This window comes from Nansenia antarctica (genome assembly GCF_963989245.1).
Source record: "Nansenia antarctica genome assembly, chromosome: 7".
NCBI lineage: Eukaryota > Metazoa > Chordata > Actinopteri > Argentiniformes > Microstomatidae > Nansenia > Nansenia antarctica.
In genome coordinates this window covers 10,878,250-10,896,475 of record NC_137677.1, presented here as the reverse complement: position 1 = coordinate 10,896,475, position 18,226 = coordinate 10,878,250, and the positions used below count along the sequence as shown (strand labels likewise).

General features: G+C 48.0%; 1 protein-coding gene across 1 annotated transcript; it reads left to right on the top strand.

Moving 5' to 3' along the window:
- Positions 1-4,648: 4,648 nt before the first annotated feature.
- LOC308162206 (cytochrome P450 2K1-like) lies at positions 4,649-17,779 on the top strand. The gene is made up of 4 exons (XM_080536326.1): positions 4,649-4,662; positions 15,980-16,167; positions 16,290-16,431; positions 16,907-17,779. Exons 2-4 carry the CDS (start codon positions 16,033-16,035, stop codon positions 17,080-17,082), a joined length of 453 nt encoding a protein of 150 aa, XP_080392452.1. The 5' UTR covers positions 4,649-4,662; positions 15,980-16,032; the 3' UTR covers positions 17,083-17,779.
- The last annotated feature ends 447 nt before the right edge of the window (positions 17,780-18,226 follow it).

Here is an 18,226-nt window from a genome sequence, read left to right as displayed (position 1 = left end):
TCCCCGTGAGAGAGCTTACCTGCAGCTCTGCAAATAATAATAATAATAATAATGCATTTTACTTGTATTGAATGAATGAATGAATGGTCTTTATTGTCATTTATATAGTACAGGTACCATACAACGACATTTGGGAGGGGGGGCTCCCCTGGTGCTTTTTTTTACTAAAAACAAGAAGGGAAAAAGAGCTGGTTTACATAAATAAAGGCTATATACACTATCCACTATACTATACTATACAAATAAAACACTGTGCTGTACTCTATGCTATGCTATAAATATCCTAACATTTCCTATCCTAACATTTCCTATCTCTGAACCTTATGTTCATTCAAAAAGAATCTCAGAGTGCTACAGAGAGAACAAAACAACAACCGTAAAAACATAATAAGTTAAAAACAAAACAACCTAAAAACATAATAAGTTCAAAACATAGTAAAAAAATAAAATAAAAATAAACCACAACTATGAATACAGGTTCAGCAGTCAAAGGCCTTTTTGAATAAAACGTTTTTTAGGCCTCTCTTAAAAGAGTCCAGGCTCTGTACTGTACTTAACTGGCTAGGAAGGCTGTTCCACAGGCGTTCAGAAGGCTCGGTCCCCCATGGTGCGGAGCCTGGTATTGGGGACCTGGAGGAGCAAACAGTTTGAAGACCTGAGGGTGCGGGTGGAGGTTTGTGGAGTGATGAGTTCTTGTAGATAGGGAGGTGCGTGTGCGTTGATGCATTTGTGGGTGAGAAGAAGGACTTTGTAGTCAACTCTGAATGAGACAGGGAGCCAGTGTAGTGAGTGTAGAATGGGGGTTATGTGCTTGTATTTGCGGATTCTCAGCAGGATCCTGGCAGCGCTGTTCTGGATGTATTGCAGCTTCTGTATGCTTTTGCCAGGAATCCCGATGAAGAGCAGTAGTCCAGTCTTGAGGAGATAAAGGCATGGACTAAGTTTCTCTGCATCTGACAGGGTTAGAGTGGGACGGAGTTTGGAAATATTTCTGAGATGATAGAAGGAGGTTTTGCACAGGTGTTTTATATGGTCACTGAAGGTCAGGTGAGGGTCAAACCTAACCCCCAGATTTGAGACTGAGGAGGAGAAGGGGATGACTTGACCCTCGAAGGTGAGCTGTGATATGGGCGAAGACTGAACCTGGTGTGGGGTGCCAACAAGAAGAGCTTCGGATTTGTTACTGTTTAACTGAAGGAAGTTGTTGTTCATCCATGCCTTTATCTCCTCAAGACAGTTGGTGAGACATGACATGGCTGCAGAGGGGCTTGGGGCAGTTTTAATGTAGAGCTGTGTGTCATCAGAATAACAATGGAAAGACATCCCATATCTGGTGATGACACGACCGAGGGGGAGCATGTAGGTGATGAAGAGGATGGGGCCGAGAACCGACCCCTGTGGAACACCACAGGTAACAGGGAGAAGTCTGGACTTGCATCCTCCCAGTGAGACGTATTCAGTCCTGCCAGAGAGATAGGACTGAAACCACTTCAGTGCAGAGTCTGAGAGTCCAATGGTGGTGTGGAGGCGCTCTAGGAGGATAGTGTGATCCACCATGTCAAATGCTGCTGTCAAGTCCAGGAGGATGTCATCAGCAGTTCATTCGTCACCCTTAGCATAGCCGTTTCTGTACTGTGGGCTGAGCGAAAGCCTGACTGAAATCTTTCAAACAGGTTGTTGTGTTTGAGGTGATCCTGGAGTTGGGAAGCAACTTCCTTCACTAGCACCTTGGACAGGAAGGCAAGGTTGGCGTATGACTTGAGCAGAGCAGTGGGAATGGGGTCCAGGGCGCAACTGCATGATTTCATTCCTCTAAGGATTTCCATAATGTGGCTCTGTTGAACCTCTGTGAAACATGGGAGAGATGGCAAACTTCCAGGCGAGGGGTTAGCAGAGGGAGACAGAGAGGAAGAGCTGGGCATCAGAGAGCGAATGTTGTTGACCTTGGATCTGAAAAAGTCAATGAAGCTGTTACATCGCTGCTCTGTAGCCTCAGTAGTGGGAGATGGTTGTGGCTTCAGGAGATGATTTATGGTGGAAAAAACTAGCTAGCTAGTTATAATAATAATAATAATAATAATAATAATAATAACTTGCATTTATATAGCACCTTTCAGGGAACCCAAGGTCGCTTAGTTATCTAACCAGCTAGATATACATTACCACTAACTCTAAACTAGCTTGCTAGCTAAAGTTACCTGAGGTAACTTACCTCTAAATATGGATCTGGCTGGGGCTAAGTTAATTTATTTGAGGAGGTAAACACACACTTTATTTTTTTTAAGCACTTTGAACAAATTACTTACCAACAAGGCATCTGCCTATGGTCCTAGCGGTCACCAGCAACTAGACTCGCTCACTGAACATGTAACTACAGAGATATGTGAAACCTGGACATAAACAAAACCTTCCAAAAGGGTTTAGGCAAGGCAAGTTTATTTGTATCGCACATTTCATACGACAAGGACAATTCAAAGTGCTTTACGTACATTATATAAAGACCATACAGTAAGAGGAGTATAGTAAGATTTTATTTTATTTTATGTTATGCTATGTATTGTATGTTTTATTATCCATATTCTAAAGGCTTGCTTAGATTAGTTTTAGATCTTTTTTTACTGATTAGATTTCTATTCTGGAAAGTTATGGAAATATTTTAAGTAGATCATGTATCATTTGTATATTTAAACATACAAATTCAGAAAACAATAAATGTACCCATCCATGGGTTTGACCTTTCATCTGACTCCGCCTCAGTGTCCTGCATTCGGGTCCACAAGTCCCCTGCCATATTCTGCTCCCCTTCGCGTCAGTCGCGCATAGCTCGGGCTGTGCTTGTGATAGAGACATGAGCCAGATGTCCTTTATGCGCCTGAGTCTCCTGAACACGTAGAGATCAACCCCGAGTCGATCAGAGCTTCCTACGCTGAGCTATGGTAACTTTCCCGCACCTACCGCACAATACCTCCGGAAAACCGCAAAAGTTAGGCATTCATCGGTAGGGGGTATGTGCGGGAAAGTTACCATAGCTCATCCTAGGAATCTCTGATGGACTCGGGGTTGGTCTCTACGTGTTTAGGAGACTCGGGCGCATAAAGAACACGAAAGGGCTCATGTCTCTATCACAACCACAGCACAGCTAGGCGCGAATCATACGAAGGGGAGCAATATATGGCAGGGGACTTTTCTAGGCAAAACTCTGGTTTTGAAAAAAGCACTCCGTACCTTTACGAGGTGATAACTACTAATAAGCTGCCAAACCAAAAGGTCTATCATATCAAAACATAATCTAGGGATGTATAGGAATAAGAAAATCACATCTAGGATTTGCCCAGAATTTGGTAATGAAATGTTCAATTTGGGGGTTTGGCCCAAGGACTATATGTCTCAGTGTGGATATGGCCTAAAATGCAATAGGGCGTTGAATAATTTTGATTGTAACTGTATATATCTCCATCTCCTCTCATTTATATACAAAACTAATCTGATAAGACAAAATGTCTGAAAGCTAAATAGTAGAAGTTTACTTACCGAGAGGGTTCCAATTTAGACAGTGAATGGAGATGCATCCTGTATGTCGATGTAAAGGACATACAACAACAAGTGATACCACTTACTCACTAACTCACTCACTAACTCACTCATTCACTCAGTCACCAAGCCCTTTGAATGGAACATGGAACGATGGGGCGGTCAATGAAGCAGTCCATCTGGTTGACCAGAGCTTCCTTCACCATCTTGAAGCCGGATATAAACACCATCCTGGTACTGCCCTTCCTCAGGCTGAACACGGGACCATACTCCTCAGCCAGCTGGAGAGAAGGACAGAGCAGCACAGCATCAACACGCTGTGACATCAGTCTCAATAGAAACATGTGAAAAGAGAGAACTTTACATCTGTGTAAATAAGACGCCCCATGAATCTGAGTACACTCATCAACAGTACAGGCAGATGTGACATGTATCAGTCAAAGGTAGTATATAGCCTGTACAGGTCACACTTTATCATTGTGGGGGAAAAGGAGCCCCTTCAGAGAAGGCCTAACTATTCAGGTTAAGCAAGTATATTTCCCAACTAACATGAAGGGTGAGTCTGGTCTGTTGTATGTATGATGTTTTCATTTGTGTTTTTGTATTTGATATTTTTTTTAAAAATCAATTCAAACCTTTATTTAAACTCGTAAGTTACTGAGGTTGCCCTCATTTACAGCAGCAACGAGTGAACAAAAGAGAACCAACAATACAAGTCATAAACAGAATAGAAATCAAACCAAAATATAAAACAAACAAAAAACATTACTAAGAAATGTACAACATAATTTAAAAACAGTTACAAGAAGTGACACAGAGGGGAAAAACCAAGTTCTTAAAATCAATGATTGATGGGAGAGTGACCAGTTTCAGAGAATTCTGAATAGAGTTCCAAGTATTAGCAGCATCATAAGCGTAGGCTGTCCTACCCAGCTTAGTAGACATTTGAGGGACCGTACAAACCAACCACTCGCTGGAGCGTGTTTGATAGGAAGAAACATTCCAGTCCAACAGGGAAGTGATATAGGGGGGGAGTTTGCCTGAAATCCCCTTAAATATAAATTGATACCAGTGATAATCTCGGCGGGCTGCGAGAGATGTCCAGCCAACCTTATCATATAAGACACAGTGGTGAGTGTTATATTTGTCTTGAGTGATGAATCTGAGTGCAGAGTGGTATACCGAATCCAGAGCCTTTAAGGTAGTGACAGCCGCGTGACGATAGATCACGTCTCCATAGTCCAGTACAGACATAAAAACAGATTCAATTACTCTCTTTCTACAGCTCGGCGGGAAGTTACTGCGATTTCTGTAGAGAAAGCCAATCTTCTGACGTAGTTTGGAGGACAATATCAACATGATGTTTAAAAGTTAATTTTTCATCAATCCATAAACCAAGGTACTTATACTCCTTGACTCGCTCTAGTATGGAGCCATTTGATAAGGACATTTGGAAGCTATTAACATCAAGGTGACAAGAGCCAGAGAAGTGGTTCAGTACAGGGACTCAAGTGATCCGAAGGTGGCTAATGCAGGGATCCAAGTGAGGACTGGCAGGAAGTGGAGGGCAGAGGAAGCTGTTCAAGAGGCAGAGGCGAGGCTGCGTCACAGGAGCTTGGTGGGAGTGGTCACACGAGGTCGAGCTGGGCTTGGATCCTTTCCAACTCCCCAAATGAACACCAGGGGGAAGGAAAAGCGCCGCCTTGTTCAGGAGGAGGTGAGAGCAGCAGTGGAGGAGACAAGAACCTGCAAGGCAGTGGGAATGAAGCAACAGGGAGCTTGGACGAGATGGGAGAATGCAATTGAGAGGAAGGTGACCTGGGCTGAGCTTTGGAAAGCCGAGCCTCACCGCATCAAATTCCTCATCCAGGCAGTCTATGATGTGCTTCCAAGCCCGTCAAATCTGCACACATGGGGCATAGCAGAGACACCAGCATGCCAACTGTGTTCCAAGCGAGGAACCCTGGAACACATCCTCAGCTGCTGTACAAGGGCCCTTGGAGATGGACGGTACAGGTGGAGGCATGACCAAGTCCTGAAGACCATTGCTGAAGCCATCAGCGCAGGACTTGTGTGGGCAAAGCAGTTCCGACCCTCCAAGAAAACCATCGCCTTTGTCAGAGCTGGGGAGCAGCCAACCCCTGCCAGGAAAACATCTGCAGGCATCTTGACCTCTGCAAGAGACTGGCAGCTGTTGGTTGACCTTGAACATCAGCTGAAGTTCCCCAGCCACATTGTAGTCACCACCCTGCGACCAGACATTGTTCTCTTGTCTGAGTCCACCAGGCAAGCAGTGCTGCTGCAACTGACAGTCCCGTGGGAAGACCGCTTGGAAGAAGCCTTTGAGAGGAAGCTCTCCAAGTACGCGGGACTGGTCAGTGACTGCCAGCAGGCTGGTTGGAGAGCGAGGTGTTTCCCAGTAGAGGTTGGTTGCAGAGGATTTGCAGCCCGTTCCTTGGCCAGAGCCTTCAGCAGTTTGGGCATCGATGAAAAGAGAAAGAGGAGAGCCATCCGCAGTACCACCAATGCGGCAGAGAGAGCCTCTAGATGGCTGTGGCTCAAAAGAGGAGAGCCATGGAGTCATGGTAGCTAGTTAGCCATCTGGACACAAGCTGGGGTCTGATCAGCCCCGGCTGGGTCACCTGGAGGAGGGTGTATGATGTTGAAAGACCCGAAACGCCCGATGATTCCAGGAACATCACTGAAGATGTGTCCAGAGGCATCAGTAGATGTATGTACACAGCGAACCCCCTGAGTCATCAGTGACAGCCAGGAAAGACTGGATGACAACCATGAAGAGTGTGGTGACTACTGGAGAGTCAGTGACAGCTCGGAGAGACGGCGACCGGGGGCAGAACGGGCTGGCAACCCAATCTGTGTCCTCTGAGAGGAGGACCCCAAAAAAAGCTACGATGAACTTAATGGAAAAATACCCCCAGGGGTGCCCGAGAGGGGGGGAGGATGAGCACCCCAGTCGGACGGACACAACGGCAACAGACTTAGATAATGGACAAACGACTATGAGCAAGCAGTGTACATGCGGTAAAATCTGCAAGAACATCCATGGCTTAAAGATCCACCGAGCGAGGATGAAATGCCCGTTAGGAGTAGAAGCAACACAACGCACAGGTGTTCAACCTGGTGAGACGCAGGAGGTGCCAGGCCCGGAGTCACCCCATAGTGCCCAGAATCTCCAAGTGTTGCAGTCTAACCCCTCGAGCATCAAGTCCGACCGGAGGCGGATCAAATGGCCAGCAGCTAGCATGACTTCACTGTGGAAGCAGTTCGATGACGATGTCGACCAAATTCTGGAGGTAACGGTGAAGGGCGAGGCTGACAGGAAGCTACAGGCGATGACAACAATCATTGTCAGCATTGCAGCTGAACGGTTTGGCGTGGAGGAGAAGAAAAGCCTAGGAACATCTTACGTAAAGAACCAAAGAGCTGCAAAGATCCATAACATCAGGCAGGAGATGAAAGCGCTGAAGTCCCAGTACAAGGTGGCAGGAGAGGAGGAACGCACTGGCCTGGCCCAGCTAATGTGCATCCTACGGAAAAAAATCAGGATTCTCCGCCGGGCTGAGTGGCATCGGAGGCGGCGGCGTGAGAGGGCACGTAAACGTGCTGCATTCATAGCCAACCCCTTCAAGTTCATGAAGGATTTGCTCGGGCAGAAGCGCAGTGGCAAACTGGCCCCCTCGCAGGAAGAGATAGACGATCATCTGAAGCAGACGTACAGCGATCCCGCAAGAGAGCAGAAGTTGGGAGAGTGCAACATCCTCATAGACCCCCCTGAACTGGAAGAGCAATTCGACATGTCGGAGCTGCAGCTGAAGGAAGTCAGGGAGGTTGTCCGCAAAGCAAGGGCAAGCTCTGCTCCAGGACCGAGTGGCACTTCATACAAAGTGTACAAGAACTGTCCCAAACTCCTGCTGCGTCTGTGGAAAATCCTGCGAGTCTTCTGGAGAAGGGGGAGGATACCTGAACAATGGAGAGTGGCTGAAGGGGTTTGGATCCCGAAGGAGGAAAACTCCACTCAGCTAGACCAGTTCCGCATCATCTCCCTGCTGTGTGTTGAGGCAAAGGTTTTCTTCAGCACTGTTTCCAGACGGCTGTGTACCTACCTGGCAAAGAACACCTACATCGATACATCCGTCCAGAAGGGCGGTGTGTCAGGAATGCCAGGGTGTCTGGAGCATACCGGCGTGGTGACACAGCTCATTCGGGAGGCCCGAGAGAACAAAGGCAACCTGTCAGTGTTGTGGCTTGACCTGGCAAATGCATTCGGCTCCATTCCACACAAGCTGGTTCAGTTCACCTTGACGAAGCATCATGTCCCCAGCAGGTGTAGAGACCTCATCGCTGATTACTACAGCAACTTCAGGATGAGGGTCTCTTCAGGAGCAATAACATCCAGTTGGCACAAGGTGGAGATCGGTATCATCACAGGGTGCACTATCTCTGTGACACTGTTCTCCCTAGCCATGAACATGCTCACCAAGTCTGCTGAGCCAGAGTGCAGAGGGCCCCGAACGAATTCCGGACAACGGCAACCACCCATCAGGGCATTCATGGATGACCTCACAGTCACGACAGAATCAGTCCCAGGCTGCCGGTGGATTCTGAAGGGACTCGAAAAGCTAGTGGAGTGGGCCCGGATGCGTTTCAAACCCGCCAAATCAAGATCGATGGTGCTGAGGAAAGGGAAAGTGGAGGACAAGTTCCGGTTTACCATCACAGGCACAGCCATCCCAACTATCACAGAGAAGCCAGTCAAGAGCTTGGGCAAGGTTTTTGACTGCTCTCTGAGAGACACAATATCCATCCAGTCGACCTGCACTGAGTTGGATGGCTGGCTGAAATCCGTGGACAAGTCAGGCCTACCCGGGAAGTTTAAAGCCTGGGTTTACCAACATGGCATTCTTCCCAGGATCCTGTGGCCCCTCCTTGTCTATGCGGTCCCTATCTCAACAGTGGAGACCTTAGAGAGGAGGGTCAGCAACCACCTCCGGAGATGGCTTGGATTACCAAGGAGTTTGAGCAGCACCGCACTCTATGGGAACACCAACAAACTGCAACTTCCCTTCAAATCCTTGGAGGAGGAATTCAAGGTGACAAGAGCCAGAGAAGTGGTTCAGTACAGGGACTCAAGTGATCCGAAGGTGGCTAATGCAGGGATCCAAGTGAGGACTGGCAGGAAGTGGAGGGCAGAGGAAGCTGTTCAAGAGGCAGAGGCGAGGCTGCGTCACAGGAGCTTGGTGGGAGTGGTCACACGAGGTCGAGCTGGGCTTGGATCCTTTCCAACTCCCCAAATGAACACCAGGGGGAAGGAAAAGCGCCGCCTTGTTCAGGAGGAGGTGAGAGCAGCAGTGGAGGAGACAAGAACCTGCAAGGCAGTGGGAATGAAGCAACAGGGAGCTTGGACGAGATGGGAGAATGCAATTGAGAGGAAGGTGACCTGGGCTGAGCTTTGGAAAGCCGAGCCTCACCGCATCAAATTCCTCATCCAGGCAGTCTATGATGTGCTTCCAAGCCCGTCAAATCTGCACACATGGGGCATAGCAGAGACACCAGCATGCCAACTGTGTTCCAAGCGAGGAACCCTGGAACACATCCTCAGCTGCTGTACAAGGGCCCTTGGAGATGGACGGTACAGGTGGAGGCATGACCAAGTCCTGAAGACCATTGCTGAAGCCATCAGCGCAGGACTTGTGTGGGCAAAGCAGTTCCGACCCTCCAAGAAAACCATCGCCTTTGTCAGAGCTGGGGAGCAGCCAACCCCTGCCAGGAAAACATCTGCAGGCATCTTGACCTCTGCAAGAGACTGGCAGCTGTTGGTTGACCTTGAACATCAGCTGAAGTTCCCCAGCCACATTGTAGTCACCACCCTGCGACCAGACATTGTTCTCTTGTCTGAGTCCACCAGGCAAGCAGTGCTGCTGCAACTGACAGTCCCGTGGGAAGACCGCTTGGAAGAAGCCTTTGAGAGGAAGCTCTCCAAGTACGCGGGACTGGTCAGTGACTGCCAGCAGGCTGGTTGGAGAGCGAGGTGTTTCCCAGTAGAGGTTGGTTGCAGAGGATTTGCAGCCCGTTCCTTGGCCAGAGCCTTCAGCAGTTTGGGCATCGATGAAAAGAGAAAGAGGAGAGCCATCCGCAGTACCACCAATGCGGCAGAGAGAGCCTCTAGATGGCTGTGGCTCAAAAGAGGAGAGCCATGGAGTCATGGTAGCTAGTTAGCCATCTGGACACAAGCTGGGGTCTGATCAGCCCCGGCTGGGTCACCTGGAGGAGGGTGTATGATGTTGAAAGACCCGAAACGCCCGATGATTCCAGGAACATCACTGAAGATGTGTCCAGAGGCATCAGTAGATGTATGTACACAGCGAACCCCCTGAGTCATCAGTGACAGCCAGGAAAGACTGGATGACAACCATGAAGAGTGTGGTGACTACTGGAGAGTCAGTGACAGCTCGGAGAGACGGCGACCGGGGGCAGAACGGGCTGGCAACCCAATCTGTGTCCTCTGAGAGGAGGACCCCAAAAAAAGCTACGATGAACTTAATGGAAAAATACCCCCAGGGGTGCCCGAGAGGGGGGGAGGATGAGCACCCCAGTCGGACGGACACAACGGCAACAGACTTAGATAATGGACAAACGACTATGAGCAAGCAGTGTACATGCGGTAAAATCTGCAAGAACATCCATGGCTTAAAGATCCACCGAGCGAGGATGAAATGCCCGTTAGGAGTAGAAGCAACACAACGCACAGGTGTTCAACCTGGTGAGACGCAGGAGGTGCCAGGCCCGGAGTCACCCCATAGTGCCCAGAATCTCCAAGTGTTGCAGTCTAACCCCTCGAGCATCAAGTCCGACCGGAGGCGGATCAAATGGCCAGCAGCTAGCATGACTTCACTGTGGAAGCAGTTCGATGACGATGTCGACCAAATTCTGGAGGTAACGGTGAAGGGCGAGGCTGACAGGAAGCTACAGGCGATGACAACAATCATTGTCAGCATTGCAGCTGAACGGTTTGGCGTGGAGGAGAAGAAAAGCCTAGGAACATCTTACGTAAAGAACCAAAGAGCTGCAAAGATCCATAACATCAGGCAGGAGATGAAAGCGCTGAAGTCCCAGTACAAGGTGGCAGGAGAGGAGGAACGCACTGGCCTGGCCCAGCTAATGTGCATCCTACGGAAAAAAATCAGGATTCTCCGCCGGGCTGAGTGGCATCGGAGGCGGCGGCGTGAGAGGGCACGTAAACGTGCTGCATTCATAGCCAACCCCTTCAAGTTCATGAAGGATTTGCTCGGGCAGAAGCGCAGTGGCAAACTGGCCCCCTCGCAGGAAGAGATAGACGATCATCTGAAGCAGACGTACAGCGATCCCGCAAGAGAGCAGAAGTTGGGAGAGTGCAACATCCTCATAGACCCCCCTGAACTGGAAGAGCAATTCGACATGTCGGAGCTGCAGCTGAAGGAAGTCAGGGAGGTTGTCCGCAAAGCAAGGGCAAGCTCTGCTCCAGGACCGAGTGGCACTTCATACAAAGTGTACAAGAACTGTCCCAAACTCCTGCTGCGTCTGTGGAAAATCCTGCGAGTCTTCTGGAGAAGGGGGAGGATACCTGAACAATGGAGAGTGGCTGAAGGGGTTTGGATCCCGAAGGAGGAAAACTCCACTCAGCTAGACCAGTTCCGCATCATCTCCCTGCTGTGTGTTGAGGCAAAGGTTTTCTTCAGCACTGTTTCCAGACGGCTGTGTACCTACCTGGCAAAGAACACCTACATCGATACATCCGTCCAGAAGGGCGGTGTGTCAGGAATGCCAGGGTGTCTGGAGCATACCGGCGTGGTGACACAGCTCATTCGGGAGGCCCGAGAGAACAAAGGCAACCTGTCAGTGTTGTGGCTTGACCTGGCAAATGCATTCGGCTCCATTCCACACAAGCTGGTTCAGTTCACCTTGACGAAGCATCATGTCCCCAGCAGGTGTAGAGACCTCATCGCTGATTACTACAGCAACTTCAGGATGAGGGTCTCTTCAGGAGCAATAACATCCAGTTGGCACAAGGTGGAGATCGGTATCATCACAGGGTGCACTATCTCTGTGACACTGTTCTCCCTAGCCATGAACATGCTCACCAAGTCTGCTGAGCCAGAGTGCAGAGGGCCCCGAACGAATTCCGGACAACGGCAACCACCCATCAGGGCATTCATGGATGACCTCACAGTCACGACAGAATCAGTCCCAGGCTGCCGGTGGATTCTGAAGGGACTCGAAAAGCTAGTGGAGTGGGCCCGGATGCGTTTCAAACCCGCCAAATCAAGATCGATGGTGCTGAGGAAAGGGAAAGTGGAGGACAAGTTCCGGTTTACCATCACAGGCACAGCCATCCCAACTATCACAGAGAAGCCAGTCAAGAGCTTGGGCAAGGTTTTTGACTGCTCTCTGAGAGACACAATATCCATCCAGTCGACCTGCACTGAGTTGGATGGCTGGCTGAAATCCGTGGACAAGTCAGGCCTACCCGGGAAGTTTAAAGCCTGGGTTTACCAACATGGCATTCTTCCCAGGATCCTGTGGCCCCTCCTTGTCTATGCGGTCCCTATCTCAACAGTGGAGACCTTAGAGAGGAGGGTCAGCAACCACCTCCGGAGATGGCTTGGATTACCAAGGAGTTTGAGCAGCACCGCACTCTATGGGAACACCAACAAACTGCAACTTCCCTTCAAATCCTTGGAGGAGGAATTCAAGGTGACAAGAGCCAGAGAAGTGGTTCAGTACAGGGACTCAAGTGATCCGAAGGTGGCTAATGCAGGGATCCAAGTGAGGACTGGCAGGAAGTGGAGGGCAGAGGAAGCTGTTCAAGAGGCAGAGGCGAGGCTGCGTCACAGGAGCTTGGTGGGAGTGGTCACACGAGGTCGAGCTGGGCTTGGATCCTTTCCAACTCCCCAAATGAACACCAGGGGGAAGGAAAAGCGCCGCCTTGTTCAGGAGGAGGTGAGAGCAGCAGTGGAGGAGACAAGAACCTGCAAGGCAGTGGGAATGAAGCAACAGGGAGCTTGGACGAGATGGGAGAATGCAATTGAGAGGAAGGTGACCTGGGCTGAGCTTTGGAAAGCCGAGCCTCACCGCATCAAATTCCTCATCCAGGCAGTCTATGATGTGCTTCCAAGCCCGTCAAATCTGCACACATGGGGCATAGCAGAGACACCAGCATGCCAACTGTGTTCCAAGCGAGGAACCCTGGAACACATCCTCAGCTGCTGTACAAGGGCCCTTGGAGATGGACGGTACAGGTGGAGGCATGACCAAGTCCTGAAGACCATTGCTGAAGCCATCAGCGCAGGACTTGTGTGGGCAAAGCAGTTCCGACCCTCCAAGAAAACCATCGCCTTTGTCAGAGCTGGGGAGCAGCCAACCCCTGCCAGGAAAACATCTGCAGGCATCTTGACCTCTGCAAGAGACTGGCAGCTGTTGGTTGACCTTGAACATCAGCTGAAGTTCCCCAGCCACATTGTAGTCACCACCCTGCGACCAGACATTGTTCTCTTGTCTGAGTCCACCAGGCAAGCAGTGCTGCTGGAACTGACAGTCCCGTGGGAAGACCGCTTGGAAGAAGCCTTTGAGAGGAAGCTCTCCAAGTACGCGGGACTGGTCAGTGACTGCCAGCAGGCTGGTTGGAGAGCGAGGTGTTTCCCAGTAGAGGTTGGTTGCAGAGGATTTGCAGCCCGTTCCTTGGCCAGAGCCTTCAGCAGTTTGGGCATCGATGGAGAGAGAAAGAGGAGAGCCATCCGCAGTACCACCAATGCGGCAGAGAGAGCCTCTAGATGGCTGTGGCTCAAAAGAGGAGAGCCATGGAGTCATGGTAGCTAGTTAGCCATCTGGACACAAGCTGGGGTCTGATCAGCCCCGGCTGGGTCACCTGGAGGAGGGTGTATGATGTTGAAAGACCCGAAACGCCCGATGATTCCAGGAACATCACTGAAGATGTGTCCAGAGGCATCAGTAGATGTATGTACACAACATCAATATTTCTAGACTTAGTAAAAAACATGACTTTTGTTTTGCTAGCATTTAAAACCAATTTAAGTTCTTTAAACGCCCTTTGAAGATGATCAAAAGCTTGTTGCAATTTCAGATTAGTTGTGTAATAGAGGGTAATCAGCTGTATGTGACTTTAAATGTCAGACTGATAAACGGAAGATCATGAAAAGAGGTTTTGCCTCGAGAAAGAGAGACAATGGGATCCCTGGGGAGTGGAAGGTTTGGGTGACCTGGGTCGACGAGGACGATTAGATCTAGAAGCCGACAAAATGAACGTGTTGCAGAGAACGGGTGGATAGAGCTCAGCGGTGAAACGTTGGCCTTGTATGTACGAGCAATGGCTGGGAAGGTGTGAGTGGAGATATTGGAGTTACGGCTGCAGAGATGGAATGGAATGGAATGGAATCTAATGGACTTTATTGTCATTGCTACAGTACAGGTACCAAACAACGAAATTTAGGAGGGGTGGCTCCCCTGGTGTTAGGAAAGGGAAAAAAAAAAAAAACTTTTAGAAAAAGAATAAAAAACACAAGAAGGTAAGGAGCTGGTTTACATATATAAAGGCTATGTACACAATCCACTGTACTATACTGCACAGATAGTCAACTAGGGTTGTCATATTGCACAAAAGTATTTTTTCACGTTATTTAAAGTGTCACAGTTTGCAGGCTTGAAATGTACATGTTTGTGCCTCAGCACTAGCTGCCATACAATCCGTCCAGACTGTCCTGGGCCCAGAACTTAGGCCTTTGCTGTGTTCAGGGCCTTGACGGCCCTGTGGTAGAAGCAGTTCTTCAGTCTGTTTGTCTTAGCGGCCGGGGTCCTGTACCTCCTTTTCGAGGGCAGCCTGATAAAGTGTACGTGCCCAGGGTGGGTCGGGTCCCTGGAGATCTTGGAGGCCTTCCTGAGACAGCGTGTGTTGTACAGCTCTTCCAGAGAGGGGAGGGGGGCGCCGGTGATCTTCTGTGCTGTTCTCACGACTCTCTGTAGCGCGTTTCTCTCCGCTGTTGTGCAGCTGTAGAACCAGTTGCAGATGCCGTAGGTGAGGATGCTCTCCACTGCGCCGCGGTAGAAGGCCACCAGTATCTCCTGCTTGTTGTGTTCTTTCCTGAGGCATCTCAGGGTGTATAGCCGCTGTTGTGCCCTCTTGATGGTGCCTTTTGTGTTGTCCTTCCAGGCCAGGTCATCCCGCATGTGATGTCCCAGGAATCGGAGGGTTGAGACTCTCTCCACGCTCTCTCCGTCGATGAGCAGGGGCTGGATCTCTGACTTTTTCCTCCTGAAGTCTACGATGAATTCCTGGGTCTTTGACTTGTTTAGCAGCAGGTTGTTAACCTTGCACAGCTTGCTCAGTTGCTCTACCTCATCCCTGTACGCTCCCTGTAGATCGGGTGAGATTTATATTTTTTGCATTAATTGTGTCACGGCTTGGTGAAAAGGTTGCGAGACCTTGATGTGCGTCACCAGCACTTCAAGTATTTGTCATTGTCATTGTATTAACAATTATATTTCATGAACATAGTAGTATTTCATAATAATGGTGTGGTGGTAACAGTGGGCAATCTTTTTAAATGTACTGTCTTCTTTTTTTATTACAGCTTTGATGCCCAGATGGGATGGGAAGGAACTGCACAAGTCCCACTAGATGCATTATGGACTATAATGATAAATTCATACACACAGACACAACATTATTATTGTTTGTTTGTATTATTGTTGCTTTTGCCAAAAATGTAAATGTAATGTAGGAACAGGGTAATGACAGTAGATCCTAATTCTATGTGACACAATCTTGATAATATTCATTATTAACCGTTACACAGATATTCTCCTATCTGTATACATACACACACACACAGACACACAGGAAAGAACTAGCATACCTCATAGATGATCGGTTTGATGTTAAATATCATTTGTTTGATTTTGATCTGTTAATCTGTTAATCGTCAGACCTTGTCCAGGGGCCCATTCCAATAAGGTCGATTATCTTCTAAGCCTCGATAAAGTTCTAAGCCTCGATAATGTTAGCTTGCGTTCGGTTCCATCAATGTGGCTCAAATAATTCGCTGCTTGGTTGAGCTCCTTCTGAGTCAGATATAATTAGCCTGGTCGCAACACTGGCTAAAGTAAGACGCGCGTCAAAAAAGGCTCACAGGCGGAACCTACATCCCGAACGACAGTTCCTCTTTTAGGAAATATTAATTCCCACTTCACACGAGATAGATAGATGGATAGGTTGACTGTGTGATAGATAGATAATTCGATATTTTGATTGTGTGATAGATAACTTGATATTTTGAAAGTGTGATAGATAGATCGATAGATCAATAAATGGAGGCCCATTTTTAACGCACAGCACACATCATTATGTTGACTTAAAGCCGTTTGTTGTACCACACAGAGAAGGTCCAGGCTGAGATAGACAGCGTGATTGGACAGTCCCGCCAGCCCAATATGGCCGACAGACCCAACATGCCCTACACTGACGCTGTCATCCATGAGACTCAGAGGTTGGGCAACATCGTACCCCTGGGCTTCCCCAAAATGGCCAGCACAGATGCTACATTGGGGGGCTACTTTATACCCAAAGTAAGCTATTAAAGTACTAAAGAATGTCCCTGCCAAGTCAATGGTTTTATGTGGAGCAAGATATCTACAATACAGTAGCCAACATCACAGTGAGGTTACTAGTGGCTCTCTCATCTGTTCAGGGGACATCCATCACAACAAACCTCGCTTCTGTGCTGCTTGACAAGAACGAGTGGGAAACCCCAGACACCTTCAACCCCGGACACTTCCTGGATTCCAAAGGCCAGTTCCGGAGAAGAGAGGCCTTCCTGCCTTTTTCAGCAGGTGAGAAACCAAACAATCTCCTCCAGCAGCATTCCTTTTCAATTCAGTTTATGATTGATTCTGTAAGATTTGTGTTTTTATTGATAACCCAGGTACTGTAAGCCCATGCTAACCCCAAGGCTATGATTACTCTAATAGCTCATGCTATGCATCAACATGGCAACACCCTGGACTTTGTAATAACAACAGGGCTGAACATTGATAACGTATCAGTACATGAAATGCCTGTTATCTCTGACCATTACTGTGTGTTTTTTGATACTAAGCTAATCTTAACAAAGACTAGAATACAAACGGTAGATTGATAACCCAGGTACTGTAAGCCCATGCTAACCCCAAGGCTATGATTACGCTAATAGCTCATGCTAATTCTAAACACTGTGGTTCATCCATGCTAGCTCTAACTACTGACAACTACACTTGGTTTGGGCTAACTTTCATTCTTATCTCTGCTCAACTGTTTTTTCCCCCACAGGGAAGAGAGCGTGTCTGGGGGAACAATTAGCCCGGATGGAGCTCTTCCTCTTCTTAACCAACTTGCTCCAGAGGTTCACCTTCTCCCCTGCTCCTGGACAGATGCCCAGCCTGGAGGGCTTGCTAGGCTTCACATACTCTCCGGAGGAGTTCAACCTGCAAGTCCAGTCCCGGTGACCCAAATATGGAGAACCATACAATGGCTTTGTGGGACAGCATCCATTAAAGATACGATTCATGCAGAAAATATGGTGAATTACTTTTGATTTGAAAGAAACCTTTACAGTGGATCAGATTTGTACTGAAAGAGTTTTATGCCTGAAAACCCCACAGTTCTGTAGAGAATTAACAAGTTGTTTCTTTAAGTCCTGTTTTTAGAAGTAGTATCACTGGACAAGGAGAGAGAGAATGAATGAGAGTTTTTAGCGAGATTGCCAAGAGTTCAAATGAATGTCAGCACTTCTTTCCTGTGTTCTTGGAAACCCTTGTGTCCTCTTACGTAACATGTATACAAAGCCAAGCCTGTATCCTGAGTTGCTCCCAGACCCTAGTTTCCTCCTTTGTGCGCATGACACAGACTGTCCACTCTTTCAAAGTAAATTATGCTCCCTAGATACAACTGATGCAGGAGCAGTGTTTTTTCCCCAGTGTTGTGGCTTGGTAGCAAGTGAAATGCTGCTTAGAAATGTTGCACAAAAACAATGTAGAATTGCTCTTACTCTATAACAACAGGAATTCAATCCCACCCATTGTAGTCCTAAACATTGTGCGTTTACATCTCAATAAAGTAGGCTGTACTGTAAAGTCAAAGTCAATTTTCAAAGTCAAAAGTCAAAGTCAATTTTATTTGTCACGTGCATATCGTACAGGTACAATGTACAGTGAAATGTTACTGCCGGCTCCTAAGATGTGCTACAAGAGTAAGAAGGTGGAATACAAAAATTCAATTTACAAATTACACGAGCAGGTTTCAAATCACACAAAATCACACTCAAATCACACAGAAAAACAAAGGATATGTACAGTAAGTTGGAGGGGGTGGGTATGCACAGATGACATTTGCAGGTTGGGTAAAACTATACTATTAGGTTGGACTATATAGAGATAAATAGAGTCAAAGTAAAGCACCTCCCTGAAAAAAACAATGAAGTTGAAATCAAATGCTCGTCCAACGGATTAGTTCTGGCGCTGGCCCCGATAACATCACATCAACAACACAATAGATTGCAGGTATTGTATTGATATGTGTATATTAAATATAGGTGTGCTCAAAAAAGTCAGACCTGGGTGTTTGAAAGATTCCAATACTGTTTTACTCATA

Excerpts from the sequence above, each read along its gene's own strand:
- LOC308162206 (XM_080536326.1), top strand. The coding sequence starts at position 16,033 with ATGGCCGACAGACCCAACATGCCCTACACTGACGCTGTCATCCATGAG. Across the intron at positions 16,168-16,289 it reads GGGGCTACTTTATACCCAAA|GGGACATCCATCACAACAAA; the intron begins GTAAGCTATTAA and ends TCATCTGTTCAG. Across the intron at positions 16,432-16,906 it reads CTTCCTGCCTTTTTCAGCAG|GGAAGAGAGCGTGTCTGGGG; the intron begins GTGAGAAACCAA and ends TTTCCCCCACAG.